The 25,105-nt window shown below is 44.0% G+C and overlaps 1 protein-coding gene across 1 annotated transcript in view; it reads left to right on the top strand.

The window, feature by feature from the left end:
* Positions 1 to 6,460: 6,460 nt before the first annotated feature.
* Positions 6,461 to 25,105, top strand: part of IFIH1 (interferon induced with helicase C domain 1) — a 92,656-nt gene continuing 74,011 nt past the window's right edge. Inside the window, exons 1-3 of the mRNA XM_040357856.1 lie at positions 6,461 to 7,243; positions 17,131 to 17,299; positions 22,532 to 22,702. Of these exons, the coding sequence (XP_040213790.1) occupies positions 6,800 to 7,243; positions 17,131 to 17,299; positions 22,532 to 22,702 (784 nt within the window). The 5' untranslated portion in view covers positions 6,461 to 6,799. The remainder of the gene's footprint in view (positions 7,244 to 17,130; positions 17,300 to 22,531; positions 22,703 to 25,105) is intronic.

Raw genomic sequence — 25,105 nt, forward strand, 5'->3', positions numbered from 1 at the left:
ATCAAGATTTTTAAGGGTAAAAGTTTGACGCCATGCCACAAGCGGGCGCAATTTTTAAGTGTGACATGTTGGGTATCATTTTACTTGGCGTAACATTATCTTTCACAATATATAAAAAAATTGGGCCAAATTTATTGTTGTCTTATTTTTTAATTTAAAAAATTGAATGTTTTCCAAAAAAAGTGCGCTCGTAAGACTGCTGCGCAAATACGGTGTGACAAAAAGTATTGCAATGACTGCCATTTTATTCTCTAGGGTGTTAGAAAAAAAAATATATAATGTTTGGGGGTTTTAAGTAATTTTCTAGCAAAAAAAATGGTTTTGTCTCGTAAACACCGACTCTGAAAAACAGGCCCGGGGCTCAAGTGGTTAAAGCTAACTTACCTTTATGGTCAATGTTGGAATTTGAATTTTACAAGGTAATAGCACCAACAGCAGATCAGTAGTTGTATGCAAATAACCCTTCCTCATTGTAGCTCGAATGAGCAGGGCCCTCTGATTCCTCCTGCATTGAATTGTCATGTAATTGTCTGCCCTCATATTGTAAAGCGCTGCGCAAACTGTTGGCGCTATATAAATACTGTATCATAAAATGAACACCTGCAAGATTTCCACTATATTTTTTCAGGTTTTGCTTCACGCATTGCACTGAAGTTAATTGTTCATCATTTTACAAAGGTAATAGCTGGCAACCATCCGTACGTAGCAAGTTTACGATTTTTTTTTATCCTGTATATTTGAGTTTAGTACATATTTTTGTTGAGAGTGCTCCACCAACCCAACTATATTTGAACTGCTTTGCTATTTCCCATTTGTAAATAGGAGGTACACAGTATCTTATAACACTATTTTACAAAAAAAAAAAGAAGGAAAATACTGCACCACCACACTCAATAAATGAGCTGCTGACAATACAATTAGACAAATTATGTAAAGAAAGTGGTAAGGATTTAAGTGCAGCGCTAGGTAACTAGTGATATATGTAAATAAATATACATAAAAGTAAACATAAATTAATGGCAAGACTTCATCAAGAGACACTAATGCCGTGTACACACGATCGTTTTTCCCGATGAAAAATTTACTTTTTTCATCGGAAAAAATGATCGTATGTGGGCCCCATCGGACTTTCGGACGTGGGCCCCATCGGACGAAAAAATAACGATAGAAAATTCTGATCGTCTGTGTGGAACTCCATCGGAGAAAAAAACATGCATGCTCAGAATCAAGTTGACGTATGCTCGGAAGCATTTAACTTCATAAAAGCATTTTTTTCGGCTCGTCGTAGTGTTTTACCTCACCGCGTTTTGGACAGTCAGAATTTAGTCTGATAGTGTGTAGGCAAGACTGATGAAAGTCTGCTTCATCTGAATTCGGATGGAAAATTCCATCGGAAATACGATCAAGTGGCGTAGTTCAGCCACGCAACGCGTCAGGTGTTTGGAGAAGTGCCCTCGGTGACGTCATTTCCGCTCGCGGCCGAGAGCGGAGATTAGCTGTCTGTCATTTCGTTTGTCTGTGAACCGTTTGCTGTTGCTGTTGGTGTTCAAAGATTTTAACTGTAAGTGATACTATGTGTTATTAAATGTTATTCCTACCTACTACACTATGGAGTTTTGCTTTATGCTTTATTGAGAGCGGCTGGGACCTTATGTGATGAAAATTACCTGGGACCTTATGTGATGAAAATTACCTGGGCTGCCCTGGATCCAGAGCTATCCCCTGCTGACCTTCATATTACCTAAAGGCTCTAATTAGCCTTTCATGAGGTGAGAGGCTAGTATTTACCTTCTGATTCTGCACTACTACACGGAATGGATCGTGCAATGGATTGCAGCATCATCCTCTAACCTAGCACTATTGCACTTTTTGGGAATTTTTGCATCAAGCACTTTATTATTTATTCCACGTTCACTGTGATACAATTATCCTGTTTTTTGCATGGGAATTTTTTTGGGACACTTTGATTACTGGAACATTATTTATTTATTTATTTGGCACATTTAATTAGTGCACCTAACTGGAACATGATTTATTTATTATATATTTATATTTTTTAGGCACAGACTTTATAGTGCACGTACTGTCATTTGGGTTCACATCAAAGTCATTGATGTGAGAGGAGTTTATAGAGGAATTTGGAGTGGAACACATTTTTTTGGACATTATCACACGTTGCTGTGCGTTTTTTTGCCTATTATTATAGTATATTAGTGCACATACTGTCATTTGGGTTCACCCTTTTACTACGTTTATTTGTGGTTACATGGATTCACTCTTACAAATGCAATTATCCACATTTTGCTTCATCATATATGATTGTGTATGAACTCTAGACATTGAGTCATAAATATTGTTTGGATCTCATTATCTTCACACATCCCCTCCTTCACATCATAAGTCATTGATGTGAGAGGATTATAAAGAGGAATTTGGAGTGGAACACATTTTTTTTGGACATTATCACACGTTGCTGTGCGTTTCTTGTCTATTTTATTTATTTATTTACTGCAAGCGCCACTACACCCCCTCTTTCTTACATGTGTACACGGTATTAGATGAGTCCAAAGTGAATATTTTTTTTTCAAACAGTTCAAAATAGGTGGATATTCGAACATCCCGCCAAGGACGACCGTCAGAGGTGCGTGCTCAATTCAGCAAGGAAACAATATTCACCATCAAATGTGCTACCACCACCGGTAAAGGTAATAGGGTAGGGTGACCAGACATCCCCAGTTTCCGGGGACAGTCCCTGGATTGAGGACACTGTCCCCGGACCAAGTCTGTGCCTGGTTTTGTCCCCGGATTGGATTTGAACATAGGCCTGGGCAATTTCAAAGACAGTCAGTGCAGAATAAAAAAAAATCTTAATTACACACCTACACCTACACCAATATGTAGCCGGATTACATTTTAAAAATCTGGTCACGTTATAATAGGGTACTCTTACCAAATGGTGTGGGCTACCTGCCAGCAGCAGAGAGCCAAACAAGCAAAACTGATGGGGTCTTTAACATCACAGGAACCAGCATGTGGATTGTACAGTGCAGATTCGAAAATCAAGATTTCAGGGACTAACATCAGGAAAGCCTAACGATCCAAACTCAGCATATAGAGACTCATCGGCTCCACCAGTCAACAGGAAGGAGTCATATATAAAAAAAAAAAAGATTGCCACATAGCATAAAATCCATGGATATTTTTTTTTTTAAATAAAGTATTGCACTTACATCAATTTAATGCACACCTCTGACGGTTGTCCTTGGCTGGAAATCTGAATATCAACTTTGGACTCATCTTAAGCCATGTACACACGATCAGATATCTGATGGAATCTAATCTGATGGAAAAATGTGCTGAGAAAAATGAAGTTCAATGCTTCTGAGCATGCGTCGACTTGATTCTGAGCATGCGTGGATTTTTGACCGATGGACTTCCACACAGACGATTGTTTTTTTCTATCGTTTTTTTTATCCATAGGAAAAATTAAAAACATGTTCTATTTTTTTTTCACTGATGGAAAACAACCCGATGGGGCCCACACACAATCGGTTTGTCCGATGAAAACAGTCAGTTTTCATCGGACAAACCGATCGCGTGTACAGGGCTTAAGTGTCTCTTGACACAGTTTAATAGACATTTAGGTTCTCTCAATATGTTTATGTACCGTATATACTCGAGTATAAGCCGACCCGAATATAAGCCGAGGCACCTAAATTTACCACAAAAAACTGGGAAAACGTATTAACTCGAGTATAAGCCTAGGGTGTCCATCTGCATGCCTCACTTTGCCTCACTGTGTCCATGTGCATGCCTCACTGCGCCCATGCCTCACTGCACCCATGCCTCACTGCGCCCATGCCTCAATGTGCCCATGACTAGACTTATGTTTAAAATGGGAGGATATAGAAGAGGTGCCTGGCTTTGAAAAATCGGTGCTCCCCGGCCATAGGTCCCCCAAACAGCAAACTTTGCACACTTGTAGAGGAGAACTGGGGCTACACGTGTGCCAAGTTTCGACTGGTACTGGGTCCCCAAAGTTACTGGAGAAATTACCATTTAACATGGGAGTCTAGGGAAGGGGTGCGTGACTTTGAAAAATTGGTGCTCCCCGGCCATAGGTCCCCCAGACAACAAACTTTGCACACATATAGAGGAAGAGTGGGGCTACATGTGTGCCAAGTTTGGCTGGTACCGGGTCCCCAAAATCTGGGAGATCAGGCGCAAAAAGGTGATTCGAGTATAAGTCGAGGGGGGCATTTTCAGCACCAAAAAATTTGCTGAAAAACTTTGCTTATACTCGAGTATATACGGTATATGTTTTCTCACTATTTTGCATACTAGTCTTGCTTTGCAGGCAATGCCATTAATGTATGTTTAGTTGTGCACTGTCACTTATATGTTTGCATTTTTACATATATCCCTAGTTACCTAGTGCTGTACTTAAAGGGGTTGTAAAGGTTCGTTTTTTTATTTTCTAAATAGGTTCCTTTAAGCTAATGCATTGTTGGTTCACTTATCTTTTCCCTGGATTTCTCTTCTAAATGTTTTTTTTTCTTTGAATTTCTCACTTCCTGTTTCTCCTCAGAAAGCTTGCCCCCATCATCTGAGCCGTTCTGGCTGGGGGTTATTCTGCCAGAACAGCTTACTGAGGAGAAACAGGAAGTGAGAAATTCAGACAAAGAAAGCAAAGAAAGAAAACATTTAGGCTGCATTCACACCTTAGCGTAGCTTGTTTGGTCGCGTATTTGCGCGTTTGCATACAGCGTCGTCCGACGTTTTTGTACTTCAACGTTTTTTATTTTAGCCAAAAGGATAAATTATCATCTTTTCATCACTTGTTGCTATGTTGGTAGATTTTATTTATCTTCAGCCTGGGTGAAATGTTCTATTGATTAAAGCGACAAAACGCCCGTAGCAAACGCTCGTTGTCACGCTAGTCGCTTGAATCGAGCGTTTCCATTACTTTCTATGGGAAATACAAACGCTCAAAAACGCCCAAACCGCCCGATTCGGTCTGGAACTTGTTTGAGCTTCAGGCGTTCGGCGTCAGGCGTTTTGGAGTGGAGATGTGAACCATCTCCATTGAGAATAATGGATTTTTTCTCCTCTAGCGTTTTGGAGCGTCGCGCTTCAGGCGACAAAACGCTCAGGTGTGAATGCAGCCTTAGAAGGGAAATCGAAGGAAAAGGTCAGTGAGCCAACAATGCACTAGCTTAACCCCTTAACGCCCGCCGCACGACTATATACGTCCGCACAATGGCACGGACAGGCAGAAGGACGTATATATACGTCCTTGTCTTTCCGCGGGTCGGGGGTCCGATCGGGACCCCCCCCCCGCTGCGTGCGGCGGGCGGATTCCCTCGGGGAGCGATCCCGGATGACGGCGCGGCTATTCGTTTATAGCCGCTCCGTCGCGATCGCTCCCCGGCGCTGAAGAACGGGGAGAGACGTATGTAAACACGGCTTCCCCGTGCTTCACTGTGGCGGCGCATCGATCGTGTCATCCCCTTTATAGGGGAGACACAATCGATGACGTCAGACCTACAGCCACACCCCCCTACTGTTGTAAACACACACAAGGTGAAGCCTAAAACGTTCAGCGCCCCCTGTGGTTAACTCCCAAACTGCAACTGTCATTTTCACAATAAAGAATGCAATTTAAATGCATTTTTTGCTGTGAAAATGACAATGGTCCCAAAAATGTGTCAAAATTGTCCGAAGTGTCCGCCATAATGTCGCAGTCACGAAAAAAATCGATGATCGCCACCATTAGTAGTAAAAAAAAAAAATTAATAAAAATGCAATAAAAATATCCCCTATTTTGTAAACGCTATAAATTTTGCGCAAACCAATCGATAAACGCTTATTGCGATTTTTTTTACCAAAAATAGGTAGAAGAATACGTATCGGCCTAAACTGAGGAAAAAAAAAAAATTTATATATGTTTTTGGGGGATATTTATTACAGCAAAATTAAAAAATATTGAATTTTTTTCAAAATTGTCGCTCTATTTTTGTTTATAGCGCAAAAAATAAAAACCGCAGAGGTGATCAAATACCACCAAAAGAAAGCTCTATTTGTGGGTAAAAAAGGACGTCAATTTTGTTTGGGAGCCACGTCGCACAAGTGCGCAATTGTCTGTTAAAGCGACGCAGTGCCGAATTGTAAAAACGCCTTTGGGCATTTAGCAGCATATTGGTCCGGGGCTTAAGTGGTTAAAGGAACCTATTTAGAAAAGAAAAAAACAAACCTTTACAACCCCTTTAAATCCTTACCACTCTATTTTACAGTCGCAAAGATTAATTGTATTATATTATTTTGTTTTGCTGCCATATGCCTGCACATGATATCGTTCATTTGTTTTATTCAGTATCTGTATTTGTAACATATAGATAGATGATATTATATGGAAATTCCCCGACCAGATTGCTTTCTTTTCCCAGTTGATTCCTGTGCCTGGAGGCTTATCTGCTTTCAGATTCCATTTTCCTTTTCGTGACGAAAACTGACTGCAAACAGCAGCTGAGCGAAAGGGGGCCGGACTTCTGTAGTAATGCAGCCTTCTTGTCTCAGAGAAACGAAACTGAAAATCCAACGCCAATACTTCTTCCTGGTATAAAAGCTGACTGCCTGTGAGAGTCCTTACCACTGAGCGTGTAAGCAAGGGACGCTGCCCTTCACCGACCTACCTGCACAGGGCGACTTTCCTAGCAAGAAAATCCTTTCCTAGCAAGAAGATTCAGAAAGAATTCACAACTGAGTACCAAATTATCATCTCATTTATTAGCCGGTAGCAATGGCTGAGGGAGAGAGCGATGACGTTATACACCTCAATATGATTAAAGTATTCAAGAAAAGACTTATCGATAACATCCAGATGAACACTTTGTTGGACCACATGACCAGCCTCGATAAAGAGTTTAAACAAATCTTGAGAAGTACAGCGCAAGCGTCTGACGTTCGTGCTGCCGAAAAGCTGATCGATCGTCTGCTAGAAGGTCCCCGTGAGCCTGGCTGGTTTCAAGAGTTTGTCAACGCACTGGCACAGTCAGAAAACTTTGGCGCTGGCATGTACGTGAGCAATGAAAATCTCCCAAGCCCAGAGAAAGAAGCCAAACAAGACAATTGTGAGAAGCTCATTAACTATCTTTACCCGACGCTAGTGAAAAAATTGAAACCTGGTGAGATCTCCATTCTATGCTTGATGAACAATCTGTGCAGCGCTGAAGACCTTCAAATTGTGAGTATTTACATGGCGTATACGGAAGGTCGGTTACTTTTGGGCAGGGTTCCACAATAGTTAAAAGGCTTGTGGGAATACAAAAACTACTCCATGATTCAAAAATAGGGATGTTTGTATGAAAAGTACCAAGCTAGGTAGTGCTGATATACAATGAAAATGTAAGTCCAAATGTGCGCCGTCGTATCTATGCGCTGATTCTCTAAATCAGATACGCCTGAATTGTGGCAAGATACGACCGATGTAATTCTCCTACGCCGTCGTATCTTGGGTGCATATTTACGGCTTCCATTGATTTACGCGTCGAAAATGTAAATGAACGAGATACGCCGATTGACGAACGTACTTGCGCCCGTCGCTGTAATCTACGTTGTTTACATAAGGCGTTTTTCCAGCGTAAAGTTAAACCACCAAATAGCTGGTCTAAGTCGTTTAGGGTATGGACGTCGGAACTGCCGTCGGATTTTACATTGTTTACGTAAGTCATACGTGAATAGGGCTGGGCGTAAGTTACGTTCACGTCGTACGCATTGAGCCGTCGTATCTTAGGGAGTATTTGTGACGCGATTCTGAGCATGCGCGCGCATGCGACGTTCGTACGGCCATGCATTTACATGGGGTCACGATTCATTTTAATACAACACGCTCACTGCCTTGCTACTTTGAATTAGGCGGGCTTACGCCGGCCATTTAACGTTACTCCTGCGCAAGAAAGGGAGCAAGTGCTTTGTGAATACAGTACGAGCCTCTCTATGTTACGTCGGCGTAGCGCATATCAGATGCGCTACGCCGCTCTAAAGATATGCCGATCTCTCTGAATCTGGCCCCTTGTGCTTAATCATTACCGCAAGCACAAGATGTTTGTGTGAAACGCGTCTACATGACCTCGTGTTGGTGTCTTTGGTGTTATCACTTTGAACAATAAAAGGCAATCGGAATGCCTGGATGTGCAGCCATTTATTTTCTTATAGGTAGTGCTGATTGTTCAACGGGTCTACTTCTTACCTTCCAACTTTTTGAGATGGTAACGAGCCTATTAGCAAAAGTATGTAGGCAAAAGTATGTAGGCATAGGACACACCCCCTGCTACGCCCCTTTAAAGAGGGAGTAACCCCCCCCCACCGAAAAAACTGGGGAAAAAAACCCTTGCAAGACAAAGGCATAATCAGCTAATATGCATAGCATACTAGCTAATTATGTATTACTTACCTCAGAAAGAAGCCCCCGCAGTGGTCCACGTCTCCCCCTCCAGCCACCGACATGTTGTCCCGGAGTGAGTTCCGGTTATCGCCGCTCTCACGCTGTGATTGGCTGGAGCGGCGATGTCGTCCCTCCGCACATGCGCACAAAAACCGGCATATGCTGGGGAAGAGACGGCACAGAGTTTCGTTTCTTCCCGGCGCATGCGCCATTAGCATTTGCTGCGGACTACAAGGTAAATATCTCCTAAACGGCGCACGTTTAGGAGATATTTCCACTACTTATAGGTAGGCCTTATTCTAGTGCTTTTTTACCATTACTATTCCTTTATACTGGCTTTTGAAATTTACAGATGCAGCAATTTAGAATTTGGATGGAAGGTTTAGCTCTGGGAAACACTTTTTGAAAGATAACAAGTGCATTTTATATACAACTATTTAGATGAGACCAAAATGAGGGACAAATGAGGAGGACAGAGGGACATTGTTCCAAATCAGGGACAGTCCCTTGAAATCAGGGACAGTTGGGAGGTTGGGTCTACTTTGCTCCAAATGTGTGCTGTACTGTATCAAATAATTGATTACACTGGCCAATAACATCAATAAGACAGCTATATACAGTAGGTGCTATAGAAAGGATAGTGGGTTGAGGCTATAATGGACTTTCATGGTATTGTACAAAGCCATACACGAGTGTAGTGCTACCCCCGGAGGAGCCGCTGGTTAAATTTTGGATTGGCGTATTTAAGTTACCTCTATACTGTGTCTAGGGGTGATGGTGGTGTTGAGAGCAGTAACAGAATGTCCATACCATTGTTTGATGTTTTCAATGCTTTTATTTTCTGGTCAAACACGACCAACATGTCAACTTGAAGTAGACAGGACATGTTGGTGAAAGAAGAGTAACTTCACAGAATCAGGCTATGGATAGTAAAGGCAGTCCTGCCCTTTAGCAATTGTATTCGTCTACGTCGCCACTCCAGCTGGAGTGGGTAAAGTGCCCCTGGACAGCCCTCTCTCACAGGCCTCGCAGCCAGAGCGCCGCTTTGAGTTTCTGGGAGGAACAAGCCTCTGCCACCGACTTGGCTCTGATTAAATTGGGATGCTCAGGTGAGAACTCTGCCACAGGCCCAGTCCTTGAGAGTTAGAACGATAGAGCAAATCCTCCCAGTAGGTCTTTTGGGGTCACCGACTGACAGTATGGATGCAACATGTCAGTGTCCGGTCACCCAGATCCCCGGTGGTTCGTTAAAGTCCTGTTGGATCACCTGCCTCCGGGTTCTCCTCAGACCGATCCCCCACTGAACAGCACCCAGCTTGGGATCTTCTCAATAGGTATGGGAACCCAGTAAGTCACTGGGGTCCCCTGGCAGCATCAGTTGCTACGGGCTATGAGAGCCCAGAGCCAGGAACTCCGCGTAGCACGTGACCCCGGCCAGGTATGCCATAGTGGTGGGGCCCGTGATGTGTGCACACCCTAAAGGTGGGTGCCGCACCCAGAACCAGGAACCCACGAAGAACCCCGAACAACGGCCTCCGCCACAGAAATACCCCTCCCCAGCATGTCCCGCGAGGGAAAACTCCTCTAATTTGCTGCTGAGAAGAAGCGGCTCCGCCTAGACCCCCTCTGGCACCACCTGCCACCCAGAGACGAGATTGCATCTCTGGGGCACAGACTGACCCACAGGACAATCCAGACTTGGCGACAGCCAAATTTGACAAATCAAAGAATGAGAACAAAATAACTCTCTCACTCCCCCACTAAATTTAAATACAGGGAGTGCTGAATTATTAGGCAAATGAGTATTTTGACCACATCATCCTCTTTATGCATGTTGTCTTACTCCAAGCTGTATAGGCTCGAAAGCCTACTACCAATTAAGCATATTAGGTGATGTGCATCTCTGTAATGAGAAGGTGTGTGGTCTAATGACATCAACACCCTATATCAGGTGTGCATAATTATTAGTCAACTTCCTTTCCTTTGGCAAAATGGGTCAAAAGAAAGACTTGACAGGCTCAGAAAAGTCAAAAATAGTGAGATATCTTGCAGAGGGATGCAGCACTCTTAAAATTGCAAAGCTTCTGAAGCGTGATCATCGAACAATCAAGCGTTTCATTCAAAATAGTCAACAGGGTCGCAAGAAGCGTGTGGAAAAACCAAGGCGCAAAATAACTGCCCATGAACTGAGAAAAGTCAAGCGTGCAGCTGCCAAGATGCCACTTGCCACCAGTTTGGCCATATTTCAGAGCTGCAACATCACTGGAGTGCCCAAAAGCACAAGGTGTGCAATACTCAGAGACATGGCCAAGGTAAGAAAGGCTGAAAGACGACCACCACTGAACAAGACACACAAGCTGAAACGTCAAGACTGGGCCAAGAAATATCTCAAGACTGATTTTTCTAAGGTTTTATGGACTGATGAAATGAGAGTGAGTCTTGATGGGCCAGATGGATGGGCCCGTGGCTGGATTGGTAAAGGGCAGAGAGCTCCAGTCCGACTCAGACGCCAGCAAGGTGGAGGTGGAGTACTGGTTTGGGCTGGTATCATCAAAGATGAGCTTGTGGGGCCTTTTCGGGTTGAGGATGGAGTCAAGCTCAACTCCCAGTCCTACTGCCAGTTTCTGGAAGACACCTTCTTCAAGCAGTGGTACAGGAAGAAGTCTGCATTCTTCAAGAAAAACATGATTTTCATGCAGGACAATGCTCCATCACACGCGTCCAAGTACTCTACAGCGTGGCTGGCAAGAAAGGGTATAAAAGAAGAAAAACTAATGACATGGCCTCCTTGTTCACCTGATCTGAACCCCATTGAGAACCTGTGGTCCATCATCAAATGTGAGATTTACAAGGAGGGAAAACAGTACACCTCTCTGAACAGTGTCTGGGAGGCTGTGGTTGCTGCTGCACGCAATGTTGATGGTGAACAGATCAAAACACTGACAGAATCCATGGATGGCAGGCTTTTGAGTGTCCTTGCAAAGAAAGGTGGCTATATTGGTCACTGATTTGTTTTTGTTTTGTTTTTGAATGTCAGAAATGTATATTTGTGAATGTTGAGATGTTATATTGGTTTCACTGGTAAAAATATATAATTGAAATGGGTATATATTTTTTTTTTGTTAAGTTGCCTAATAATTATGCACAGTAATAGTCACCTGCACACACAGATATCCCCCTAAAATAGCTAAAACTAAAAACAAACTAAAAACTACTTCCAAAAATATTCAGCTTTGATATTAATGAGTTTTTTGGGTTCATTGAGAACATGGTTGTTGTTCAATAATAAAATGAATCCTCAAAAATACAACTTGCCTAATAATTCTGCACTCCCTGTATAGCACCTGTACGAAAGTACACAGGCGCTACACGAGATAAGTATAACTTTTTTTTTTATTCCAGTAAAACATTAAAACATACACATCTTAAAAAAGGAACACAACAGTTATGTCCCGTACATTAAAGCGGAGGTTCCGCCGTTTTTTTTTTTTTAAAGGCCAGCAGCTACAAATACTGCAGCTGTTGACTTTCAAAAAATGGACACTTACCTGTCCAGCGCGCCCGCGATGTCAGCAGCGGAGGCTGAGCAATCACTCGGTCCTCGGCTGCTTCCGCCGCCATCCTCGGTGAGGGAATCAGGAAGTGAAGCCTTGCGGTTTCACTGCCCGAATCCCTACTGCGCATGTGCGAGGTTCACATCGCGCCGTCACTGGTCCCCGCTCTCCTGGGAACAATGTTTCCCAGAAAACAGCGGGGGGGTGATGTGGCGAGGCTGGATTCCCCGTGGGAGTCAGAACCCGGAAGAGGTGCAAATACCTGTCTCAGACAGGTATCTGCACCCCCCTCCCCCCGAAAGGTGCCAAATGTTACACCGGAGGGATCCAAAAAGCGGAGGTTCACTTTTTGTGTGAACCTCTGCTTTAAAGCGGATCTCCACCCTAAAGTGAAGTCGCGCTGATCGGCACCCTCCCCCCCTCCGGTGTCACATTTGACACCTTTCAGGGGGAGGGGGGTGCAGATACCTGTCTACAGACAGGTATTTGTACCCACTTCCGGCCACACGAAACGGGCAAAAGACGGGTTTTTTCTGACATCCCGTCTGTCCCCCGTTGTGTGCTGGGAACACTCGGCTCCCAGCACACAGCGGGAGCCAATCGGCGGGCGCAGCGCGACTTGCGCATGCGCTGTAGGGAACCGGGCAGTGAAGCCGGAGCGCTTCACTTCCTGGTTCCCTCACCGTGGATGGAGGGGGGAGCAGCAGGGTGACGAGCGATCGCTTGTCCTCTGCTGCGGACGCCGCTGGACTCCAGGATAGGTAAGTGTCTTAATATTAAAAGTCAGCAGCTGCAGTATTTGTAGCTGCTGGCTTTTAATATTTTTTTTAGTGGCACATCCGCTTTAAGCTCTATAACTTCACAGATGAAATGACACTTGAGAGAAACCATTCTCAACTGGGAAAATATCATCTGTGTACTAGACACTCGACATGTTTCACGCATAAATCACTGCTTCAGGAGCTTTTTATATAGGTATTATAGAGCAAGCATCGTAATTGTTCTATAAATTAATAGAAGAAAAAGGATTAATCACAACATCTGTAAATATTGAGGGTAATATAAAACAATTAAACATGTATGGTGGCATCCCCTGCACGCTGCCTTACCCAGGACACGGCCATATGCATGGGCCCATAGCGTACAGATTTGCCCCACCAGGGAGGGAAAATGGCTGATTGGGCCCAATGTGGACATTTTTACTTAGGGATATACTTACTTTTGTTGCCAGCGGTTTAGTCATTAATGGCTGTGTGTTAAATTATTTTGAGGGGACAGAAAATTTACACTGTTATACAAGCTGTACACTCACTACTTTACATTTTAGCAAAGTGTAATTTCTTCAGTGTTGTCACATGAAAAGATATAATAAAATATTTACAAAAATGTGAGGGGTGTACTCACTTATGTGAGATACTGTAGGTGCTATGTATGTTCGCCATGCATTACCTAGGTAAAGTCTTATTGTCAGATCACCTGTGGCCAGGTGACAAGTGCACCCCGTTGGGGTCAGGGATGCACCACAGGGTAGTGAACCCTATAGCCGACTGCTGCTATCAGAGAGGAAGATTCCCCAGGGCGCGGAGTCTAAGACCCAGCTTTGTGTTCACCAGAGCATCTAGTGGTGAGGATGGCCTTCGCCGCAGCTGGAACTTCTTCAACAGACGAGGTGCAAAGACCTCTGATGCAGGGACCCAAGACCTCTCCTCAGGGCCAAAGCCTTTCCAATGAACGAGGTACTGAAGAGCGCCTCTACAGAGTCAGGAATCCAGAACTTGACTGACCCCGTATTCCTGATTATCCTCAGAGACTGGCGCCAAGGTAGGGAGAGGACGAGAGAACTTATTGAGGACTAAATGCTTCAGAAGAGAAACATGGAAGGAGTTAGCGATTTTGAGGCTTTTGGGAATCTGAAGTTTGAAACAAACTGGATTCAGTTTAGACGTTATAGTATATGGACCAATGAATCTTGGAGCAAACTTTGGAGAAGGAACTCGGAGCTTGATGTTCCTGGTGGAGAGCCAGACTTTGTCCCCTGGCTGAAGAGAAGGCGGTTTACGCCTGCGGCGGTCAGCAAAGCCTTTGAATTTGTCGGCAGCTGCCCGGAGGGAAATAATATAGGCTACCTTTGCCCAAACAGACAAGAAGTTTTGAGGCTGAAGTTCAAAATGGATGGTGCACTGGCTAAGAAACCCCCTGCAGGCCTTGGAGTCTCCAGGAAAACGGATTGGAGGTGGTAGCTTCAGTGAATGCGACTCTGCGACTGGTGCGACAGGCACAGCTGCTGGTAGTACTTGGGGTTGCGGATTCGGGGTTCCGAACGAGGTCTGAAGCTGATCAAAGCGGGAAGCCAGATCCTGAAGGAAACGCATCACCTGAGCCTGATTAGCTTCATGCGTCTCGAGACTGCGAACAATGCCCTGTAATGGATCGTGTGTGGGGAGCGGCACGTCGGCCGGATTCATGGCTGTTCAAACTGTCAGGTCACCTGTGGCCAGGTGACAAGTGCACCCCGTTGGGGTCAGGGATGCACCACAGGGTAGTGAACCCTATAGCCGACTGCTGCTATCAGAGAGGAAGCGTGAACCCATGATTCCCCAGGGCGCGGAGTCTAAGACCCAGCTTTGTGTTCACCAGAGCCTCTAGTGGTGAGGATGTCCTTTGCCGCAGCTGGATCCAGGTCGCGATCCCTGGGATCCCCTAGGTCACGCTCCGCAGGGAGAGAGGGGAAGCAGCAAGCAGGACAAGCGATAGTGATGGGTAAGCCGAGGTCAGGGCAACAGGCAGACAAGGGTAACCGAGGGACAGGCAAAAGGTCAGGGTCACAGGCAAACAGGAGAAGTCAGGGACAAGCCAAAAATGGTACACAGGAAGGTAATCGTAGCACACTGCAGACAGGAACTTAAGCTAACAACACGGTTGAACAGCACTGCAGACCTGTAGTGCAACAGTTAATATAGACTTCCTGGGATGGCCTGGGTGGGGCCATACAGGAAGGAGAGGTGATAAAAAGGCAACCAGAACAGAGTCAGGCCTCTAATGAACAGATGGAGACAGGTAAGCAGCCAGACTGTATTGCATATCCATGACACTTATCTAATTCCCCAAACCAAGATTTTTTAAATTGCAGTTTACCAGTCCATGTTGTAGCTGTATTCATTTTTTTTTCCTTTTCTTTTTTTTACCTGATTTTGCAAACACACTTCTGTTCTATATAGAAACACATATCCTTAATGTTGGGTAAAGTTTTTTGTACTTCATGGAACAGAATTGGCATGGCTGAAAATATTGTTTGTGATCTTAGGCTGGCCATAGATGGTTCATTTTTTATTGATCAGCCAGTGGGTTGGCCAAACCAACCCCCCCCCCCCCCCAAAAAAAAAAAAAAACAGATTCCCACATCAAAAAAACAGTGAGGTGGATGAAGTAATCCTCCTAGCATAGGTGGCCAGACACTATAGCTGACTCCTTTGTTCTTCGCCTATAGCAGCACCCTTTCCAATAATGCAAGCAGGCCTACCAGTACTCGGTTGCCCCCAGGTCTTATACACAATGCTATAGTGTCTGGCTACCACGCCAGGGCAGACGAGAGCCAAGCACAGCGAACAGGCACTTGGACAGAACACAGCAAACAGATACTTTGGCAGACAGGCAGAGTGGTCCCTGACAGGCTGAGTTCTGAGAGTATTCGAAATCCGATCTGAGGTCGTCAACAAGAGAATCCAAACTAGCAGGCAGGGCAGACAATTGGGGAGCTCGGAGCATGTGTTACAATTGCTATCACAAGCATGAGACTGCAGGCTTGGATGGCTTAAATCAGGTTTGGCCTCCACTGAGAGACCAGTGTTGCCAACCTACCAAATTAAAAATTTACTGACACGACACCCAAAATTGACTGGCATCACCAAGTTTTTTACTGGCATCGCCAATATAGCATTCATGAACTTTTTTTGCAAAAATATCAGTTTTCCATAAAATCTACAGACCCATACCTTACTGTCCTCCATCCATGATTCCAAACGTATCTATTGCTTCTGTCTTACGTCCTTATAGACTAGAGGTCATGACACAGGAAGGAGTTTACCAGCTGATCTCATTAGCACACACCCTGCATCATCCACCCACCCATTCCCAGCTGCACGTTTTTTTAATGAAATGCAATCAATCAGTGGTCACCCTTTTCACTAAATACACAATAGTGTATACAATCATAAATATTTTGAAAAGGATGCTTAAAATCTCCCAAAGCACTACCAAAGCACCGCCCAGTGCTTCCGGCAAAACAATTCCGGTTTATAGGCTAAAATTCTGTATATATATATATATATATATATATATATATATAATGTCCAAAAATCTAATCATATACAATAATGACTTGTAAAATGATACAAAATAGCAGCTACTTAAAAGAATAAAATATGTAAAAGACAATATTAAAAACACTCAAAATGTATAGAGCCCTCAATAATATTGTAGCAGCGCTTTAGCCAAAGTCTCGTTTAGACATAACTTTCATATATTGTTCATACAGGGAATGGGGTGATGTAGAGGAATACAGTAGTACACTAAATACACTGATTGTGTATTTAGTGGGAAGGGTGATCACTGATTAATTGCATTTCATTTAAAAAACAGCTGGGAGTGGGAGGGTGGATGATGCAGGGTGTGCTAATGAGATCAGCTGGTCAACTCCTTCCTGTCTCATAACCTACAGTCTGTAAGGACATTAGACAGAAGCAATAGATACGTTTGGAATCATGGATGGAGGACTGTAAGACAAAAAACATATTTCTTATTTTATTTTTGATAAAGTAAGTAGCTTAGGGACAAATAATTAGAATGGGCGGCACACACACATTAAACTGACTCTCACAGTGACACAGTGGCAGCAGCAAAGATCACCTACATGACATATCTCCTTAGTCACAGTGACAGTCTCTCTCCACACCAGATGGTCCCTTCAGTCCACTCCAGTCCAAACAACACTGACAGTCCCGCTCCAGGCTTGCCTTGTTCCCATCCCGCAGATGGTAGAGCGGGGGGGGGGGGAGCAGGGTTGAGAGGTGGGATTTGTGCTAACAGTACGTAACGTATACATTGATATGTGTTATTTTTTTTTTTGTATTGCAGATTAATCGACGTGTTGATAATGTTTCGCAGGAAGAAGGAAGCAGAGAGCTTTTGAGTAGGATAACAAAAAAGAAAGATTGGTTTCCTACTTTTGTGACTGTGCTACATAAAATGGGTAATCAGGAGCTGATAGAATTATTGACTGGATCCACATACCAAGAATTCATAGGTACATGAACCTCTTTCCTTCTAATGACTAAAAGTTCTCCTGATACAGTCCTTAAATTAGAACTAAAGGCAAAGCTTTATTGTATCATTTTGGAGAGCAATGAAGGGTTATAACCTCTGTCAGGTTTGCCATCCGTGCCCCATTGCAGAGATTTCCCTTCACTTCCTGTCCAATAACTAAAACAGGAAGTGGGAAAAAAATCCCTTCAAAGTAAACCTATTACTGTTCTGGGAACAACTCAAAATCTTGATTTTTTCAGTGAAAGTTAGCATGACAAAAAGGGAGGATGAATCTCTATAACAGGGTTAAAGACAACAATAAGAAGCTGTTCTAACCCCTCTCCACTCTAAAAAAAAAAAAGTTTTGCGCTTTTTTTTAAATTTGGATTTAAATAATAAGGTTACTTTATTATTATTAAATATTATTATTATTATTAATAATATTATTATTTGTCACAGGTATTCATACAGCTCTGACAAAGAGCTTACAGTCTAAAGCAGGTTATACATGTTAGGCCTCTTGCACATGATATTCCTGTTTGAGCATTTACTTTTTCAGACATTTATTTTCGGTATGCACGCAAAAGTTTTTCTCGTGTTCTCTTTCTGCACAATATCTAAATGAGCATTGGCACGCTTATTTGAGCGCATTTGTACGCATGAGGCATAAATGACTGGCATTAGCTGCGTGCAGTCTACTGTGTAGTTCGTACAGCAGAGCTCAGAGAGGGGGAGGGAGAATCAGCACAAGGAGCCAGTGATATGTATTGCAGTGCAAGTTGCATGTTGATAGGAGAAGAAAACAGACAGAGAGATGAGCTTATCTGTGTGCTGCTTCTCCTTTCACTGTCCAGTCACAGGGTGGGGAGGAGATTGTAAGTGAAAGTGAAACTGCAACAGAGAAAGAGCAGGCCTGCTCCCTTGCCAGGCAGAGCTGTGCTGTGGATACAGAGCTGTATAAATCACAAGATTGGATGAGCAGAAATGCAAATCTTTGTCAGATAAAGCGGCTCAGGTGTTTGCATGAATGTCCATTTTAAATAAGTGCAAGATAATAAATAGAAGCACAGGGAAGAGATGCAGCTTATCTCCCTCACTCTTCTACATCCCTCTGACCTTTGCTTTGGTGAGAAAAGATATTACAGCACTTTCACACTGGGGCGATTGGGCATCAGCGGTAAAGCGCCGCTATTTTTAAAGGCGGGTTACCGTCGTTTTTGCGGCGCCATTCAGCCACTAGCGGGCACTTTTAACCCCCGCTAATGGGCGGAAAAGAGTTAAAAGCACCAGCAAAGCACCGCTGCAGCGCCGCATTGCCGGCGATTCGACAGCGCTGCGGATTGATTTCATTGATTTTTATCGCCCTGCCAGCGCACTGCTCCAGTGTGAAAGCTCTCGGGCTTTCATACTGGAGTGAGAGCAGAGGAGCTTTACAGGCCCTTTGCAGGCACTATTTTTAGCGCTATAGCGCCTGTAAAGCACTTTCACACTGGGGCGGGAGTCGGCAGTAAAGCGCCGCCATTTTTAGCGGCACTTTACTGTAGTTTTTGCAATGCTTTTCGGCCGCTAGCGTGGTACTTTTCGTCCGCTAGCGGGGTGCTTTTAATTCCTGCTAACGGGCGAAAAAAGGGTTAAAAGCGCTATTTTTAGCGCTATAGCGCCTCAGTGTGAAAGCAACCTTATAAAAAGAAAATAATGTATTATCTTAGAATATAAGAAATGTAAACAAAATGTCTATATTGGTACAGTAAAACCTTGGATTGCGAGCATAATTCGTTCCGGAAGCATGCTTGTAATCCAAAGCACTTACCGTATTTATCGGCGTATAACACGCGTCAGAGTATAACACGCACCCCAAGTTTAGGAGGGAATTTTAAAGAAAAAAACTTTTAGGAGGGAAGTTTAAGTATTAAAACTTACATATAAATGCCCATCAATGCAGCCTTATCAGTGTCCGTCTGCAGCCTTGCCCAGTGTCCATGCAGCCTTGCCTAGTGTCCATGCAGCCTTGCCCAGTGTCCATCTGCAGCCTTGCCCAGTGTCCATGCAGCCTTGCCCAGTGTCCATCTGCAGCCTTGCTCAGTGTCCATCTGCAGCCTTGCTCAGTGTCCATCTGCAGCCTTGCTCAGTGTCCATCTGCAGCCTTGCCCAGTGTCCATCTGCAGCCTTGCCCAGTGTCCATCTTCAGCCTTGCCCAGTGTCCATCTGCAGCCTTGTCCAGTGTCCATGCAGCCTTGCCCAGTGTCCATACACCTTGCCCAGTGTCCATGCAGCCTTTCCCAGTGCCCATGCAGCCTTGCCCAGTGTCCTTGCACCTTGAACGTTTAAAATTACCGCTGCAGGGCAGAGATAGGCAGAACCGGATGTCCTGTGTACTCGGCTGTACTTGGCTCCTCTCGCAGTCCCGCCCCTTGCCCAGGCTCCTATAATGGACATAACACAGGTCCAATGGCGGGACTGGGCGTGGCTGCGAGCGGAGCCGAGCCTAGCCGAGTACACAGTACACTCGGCTATGTGTATATCGGCGGCGCTCGCTCCTCTTCCCCTCACAGACAGCGGGATCGGCGTATAACACGCACCCAGGATTTCCCCCTGATTTTAAGGGGAAAAAATACAGTATATACCGTATCAAAGCAAATTTTCCCATAAGAAATAATGGAAACTCAAATGATTCGTTCCACAACCTTTTATTCATTGGTCCTTCAGTTTATAGTCCATATAAAAAGATTATAGCAATGTGATTGGTTGTGTAACCATAAAATGTCCATCCACAAATGGAAGCCTCTACAAGGGGATTAGAAGCAAAATCCAGCAGAAGCTACAGAGTATAGAAGAGAAGAGAGGCGCCTCTAAGTGTAGCAATATGGTTGCATTTAATGAAGGTAAAACATTTACCAACTCACATGGTTGAGGATTAAAAGAAGCACATCTAAGTATGCAGGGATCCGGGGTAAAGCGATCCCAATAGACCATCCTCCTCACCGCCGGCTCTCACCGCTGTCAGTCTGCAATCATGACCGTGAAGACTACCCTGCAGTGGAGCGATCTCAAATCGAGGCTTGAACTGCTCGTGTGAAACGCATCAGCTGTTCAGTTTGCTGTGGCTTGTGGTGCTTTTCCTGTTTTTACAAATAAAGGCTATGGGCCAGATTCACGTAGCTCAGCGGATCTATAGATCCGCTCGATCTACGTGAATTAAGATCCGCTCCCGCAAGTTTAGGAGGCAAGTGGCTAATTCACAAACCACTTACCTCCAAACTTGCGATGGCGGATCCTAAATCCCCCAGCGGAATTCAAATTCCGCGGCTAGGGGAGTGTCATATTTAATTCAGGCGCGTTCCCGCGCCGATTTAAATGCGCAGGCGCCGTCCGCGAAATTTCCGGCGTGCATTGCTCCCACTGACGTCGCTAGGACGTCAGTGGTTGCGACGCTTACGTAAACGGCGTCCGTCCGTATTCGAGAACGACTTACGCAAACGACGTTAAAAAATTCAAATTCGACGCGGGAACGCCGGCTATACTTAACATTGGCTGCGCCTGATAAAAGAAAGGGTAAGTATACGACGGGTACGCCGCTACGGAAACGTCGTAAGAAGACTGCGTCGGGTCCGCGTACGTTCGTGAATTTGCGTATCTCGCTGATTTACATATTATTTCTTGTAAATCAGCGGGAACGCCCCCGGCGCCATTTTTCAATTTAAAAATAGATCCGACAGTGTAACACAGTGTAACACTGTCGGATCTAGCCCTATCTATGCATATCTGATTCTATGAATCAGGCGCATAGATAGGATCTGTAGATACACCGTCGTATCTCTTTGTGAATCTGGCCCTATGATTTTTTGGAGTGCGGCTGTCCAGAAAATATTTATTTTTGTTCTGCTTGAACCGCTCGTGGAAGGGACGACTTCAATGGCGGTGCGGAGGGCGGTCTATGTGGACAGCTTTACCCCGGATGCCTGCATACTTAGATGTGTCTGTTTTTATCATCAACCATGTAAGTTTCTAAATTTTGTACCTTCAGTAAATGTAACCATATTACTACACTTAGAGGCGCCTCTCTTCTATTTTATACTCAATTGTGGCATGACACTACTCTTATATCAAGACATCGCTTGTATATCAAGTCAAAATGTATAAAAAAAAAATTGCTTGTCTTGCGAAACGCTCTCAAACCAAGTTACTCTCAAACCAAGGTTTTACTGTAATGCTATGAAGGCTAATAACGATACACTGTATATACAGTATATATATATATTTCCCTACCGAGGATAATCTTGTCATTCTTAGTATTTACATTACAAAGTGTTAAATTATATATTCTTTTCCAATATTTTTTATTGAAAATTGTACATATCAAACCTTCAAGGCAAAATATTGTTTACATGAGATAATTGTTTCCATGTACAAAATGTCTCAATTATATATTCAATTATAAATGATATATGATAGAATATTTTTATATTTCTTAGCAATACAGAATAGATTTAGTCATAAGTTAGATAGCGGAACACTTAGGGGTAGATCCACGTACATCGGCGCATTAATCCGCCCGGCGTAGCTTATCTAAGATACACTACGCCGCCGTAATTTTTTTTTTTTAATCCTCAAAGAATTTGCGCCGTAAGTTACGGCGGCGCAGTGTATCTTTGGCGTAATGGCGTGGCATTCAAATCTCTGTGATCGGGGCGTGTTTTATGTAAATACGTTGTGACCCGACGTAAACAACGTTTTTTTGGAACGGCGCATGCACCGTCCGTGAGGGTATCCCAGTGCGCATGCTCGAAATTAAACCGGAACCAGCCAATGCTTACGACGGTGACGGCATTCTATGCAAATTCCTATTCTCAAACGACGTAAAAAATTCTAAATTGGACGCGGGAACGACGGCCATACTTAACATTGAGTACGCCACCATATAGCAGGTTTAACTATATGCCGGAAAAAGCCAAATGTAAACGACGTAAAAAAATGCGCCGTCTGGACGTACGTTCGTGGATCGCCGTAACTAGCTAATTTGCGGAAAAAATGCACCTAAGATCCGACGGCGTACGAAGACGTAAGTACGCCTGTCGGATCGACCCGAAATGCCGTCGTATCTTGTTTTGTAGATACAAAACAAAGATACGACGCGGGAATTTAAAAATTACGTGGCGTATCAATAGATACGACGGCGTAATTCTTTTGTGGATCTGGCCCAGAGGATCTAACTTTTTTTTTATTTTTTTTATAGATGGTTACGATGGAGGAAGTGAGTCAAATAATGATACTAAAAAATGTAAGATGAGTCGCCAGGATGGTGAAGGTGTTTCTGATGGAAATCCAAATACTGAAATTCATGATGTGACAAATGACAGCATGCAGCTTGAGCTGGCATACTCAGAGGGCGTCACTCAGGAGTCAGGTAATTGGTTATTATTACAGCTTGGTGTGCACCTCATAGGACGTGTTCCTCAAACTACGCCCCCCCCAGCTGTTGTGGAACTACACATCCCATGAGGCATTGTAAAACTCTGACATTCACAGACATGACTAGGCATGATGGGAATTGTAGTTCCTGAACAACTGGAGGGCCATGGTTTGAAGACCCCTGTATAGGTGTTCCTCAAATTGCCAATCTACCGAAACACAAAACTGCAATTCCTTTATTTTTATATACCTCTTATAGAGACCCTTTTAAAAAAAAATATTTGATGATATACATAAAAAAACAAAACAAAAAATAAATAAATAAATATATATATATATATATATATATATACATACACACACACATGTATATATACTCCACCTTTCTGAGTCACCCCTTGTCGTCGCCCCCTACCCACCTCCAAGCACTGTCCCTTGATTCCAGCCCCTAGTAAGTACAACCCTAAATGAAAATGTCCAACTTGGGCACAATTAGCAATTTTCCCTCCCCGATGTCATGTGACTCATTAGTATTACAAGGTCTCAGGTGTAAATGGGGAGCAGGTGTGTTAAATTTGGTGTTATCGCTCTCACTCTCATACTGGTCACTGGAAGTTCAACATGGCACCTCATGGTAATGAGCTCTCTGAGGATCTGAAACAAAAAGAATTGTTACTCTACATAAAGATGGCCTAGGCTATAAGAAGATTGACAAGACCCTGAAACTGAGCTGCAGGACAGTGGCCAAGACCTTACAGCGGTTTAACAGTCAGAACAGGTCTCGATATGGTTGACCAAGTTGAATGCACATGCTCAGCGTCATATACAGAGGTTGTCTTTGGGAAATTGATGTATGAGTGCTGCCAGCATTGCTGCAGAGATTAAAGGGGTGGGGGTCAGCCTGTCAGTGCTCAGACCATACGCCGCACACTGCACCAAATTGGTCTGCATGGCCGTCGTCCTAGAAGAAATCCTCTTCTAAAGATGATGCACAAGAAAGCCTGCAAACAGTTGCTGAAGACAAGCAGACTAAGGACATAGATTACTGGAACCATGTACTGTGATCTGATGAGACCAAGATAAACTTGTTTGGTTCAGTGTCAAGCATGTGTGGCGGCAACCAGGTGAGGAGTACAAAGACAAGTGTGTCTTGCCTACAGTCAAGCATGATGGTGGTAGTGTCATGGTCTGGGGCTGCATGAGTGCTGCCAGCACAGGGGAACTACAGTTCTTTGAGGGAACCATGCATGCTAACATGTACTGTGACATACTGAAGCAGAGCATGATCCCCCCCATCAGAGACTGGACCGTAGGGCAGTATTCCAACACGATAACGACCCCAAACACACCTACAAGATGAACACTGCCTTGCTATAGAAGCAGAGGGTAAAGGCGATAGACTGGCCAAGCATGTCTCCAGACCTAAACCCTATTGATCATCTGTGGGGCATCCTCAAAATGGAAGGTGGAGTAGTGCAAAGTCTCTAACATCCACCAGTGATGTCATCATGGAGGAGTGGAAGACACTCCAGTGGCAACCCGTGAAGCTCTGGTGAACTCCATGCCCCAGAGGGTTAAGGCAGTGCTGGAAAATAATGGTGACCACACAAAATATTGACACTTTGGGCCCAATTTGGACATTTTCACTTAGGGGTGTACTCACGTTTGTGGCCAGCTGTTTAGACATTAATTACTGTGTGTTGAGTTATTTTGAGGAAACAGCAAATTTACACTGTTATACAAGCTGTACACTCACTACTTTACATTGTAGCAAAGTGTAAATTATTCAGTGTTGCCAAATGAAAAGACACACTTTTGTGAGATACTGTATATGTATGTATATATATACAGTGGAACCTCGGATTGTGGGTAACGCGGTTAACGAGCGTTTCCCAATACGAGAACTGTATTTTTAAAAATCCTAACTCGCTTTGCGAGTGTTGTCTTGCAAAACGAGCACAATTCATGCCAAATTGGTGTGCAGTACCGCGTTTGGCCTGAGGCGGAACGGAAATGCGTTTGGCCTGATGCGGAACGGAACGAATATGCTTGTATACGAATATGCTTGCCGAGGTTAGCCGAGCTGTCCGGCTGTTTCCGAGGCTCTCCGGCGCACCCCCCGCCTCTGGCTGCATGCGGTATTGCATGCCATTGAAGTCAATGCGGAACAAAATTATTTTCGTTTTCATTGACTTCAATGGGGAAACTCGCTTTAAAATGCGAGTACTTTGGATTACGAGCATTCTCCTGGAACGGATTATGCTCGTAATCCAAGGTTCCACTGTAAAATATATATAATGTGACAGGAAGTCAGGTAAATCTGTGGGTGTTGTCACAGACGGGACATACATTTCTGCCTTGTTTAGACAATACACCAATTGTTATTAGGCGTCGGCTG

The sequence above is a fragment of the Rana temporaria genome, chromosome 6 (genome assembly GCF_905171775.1).
Source record: "Rana temporaria chromosome 6, aRanTem1.1, whole genome shotgun sequence".
NCBI lineage: Eukaryota > Metazoa > Chordata > Amphibia > Anura > Ranidae > Rana > Rana temporaria.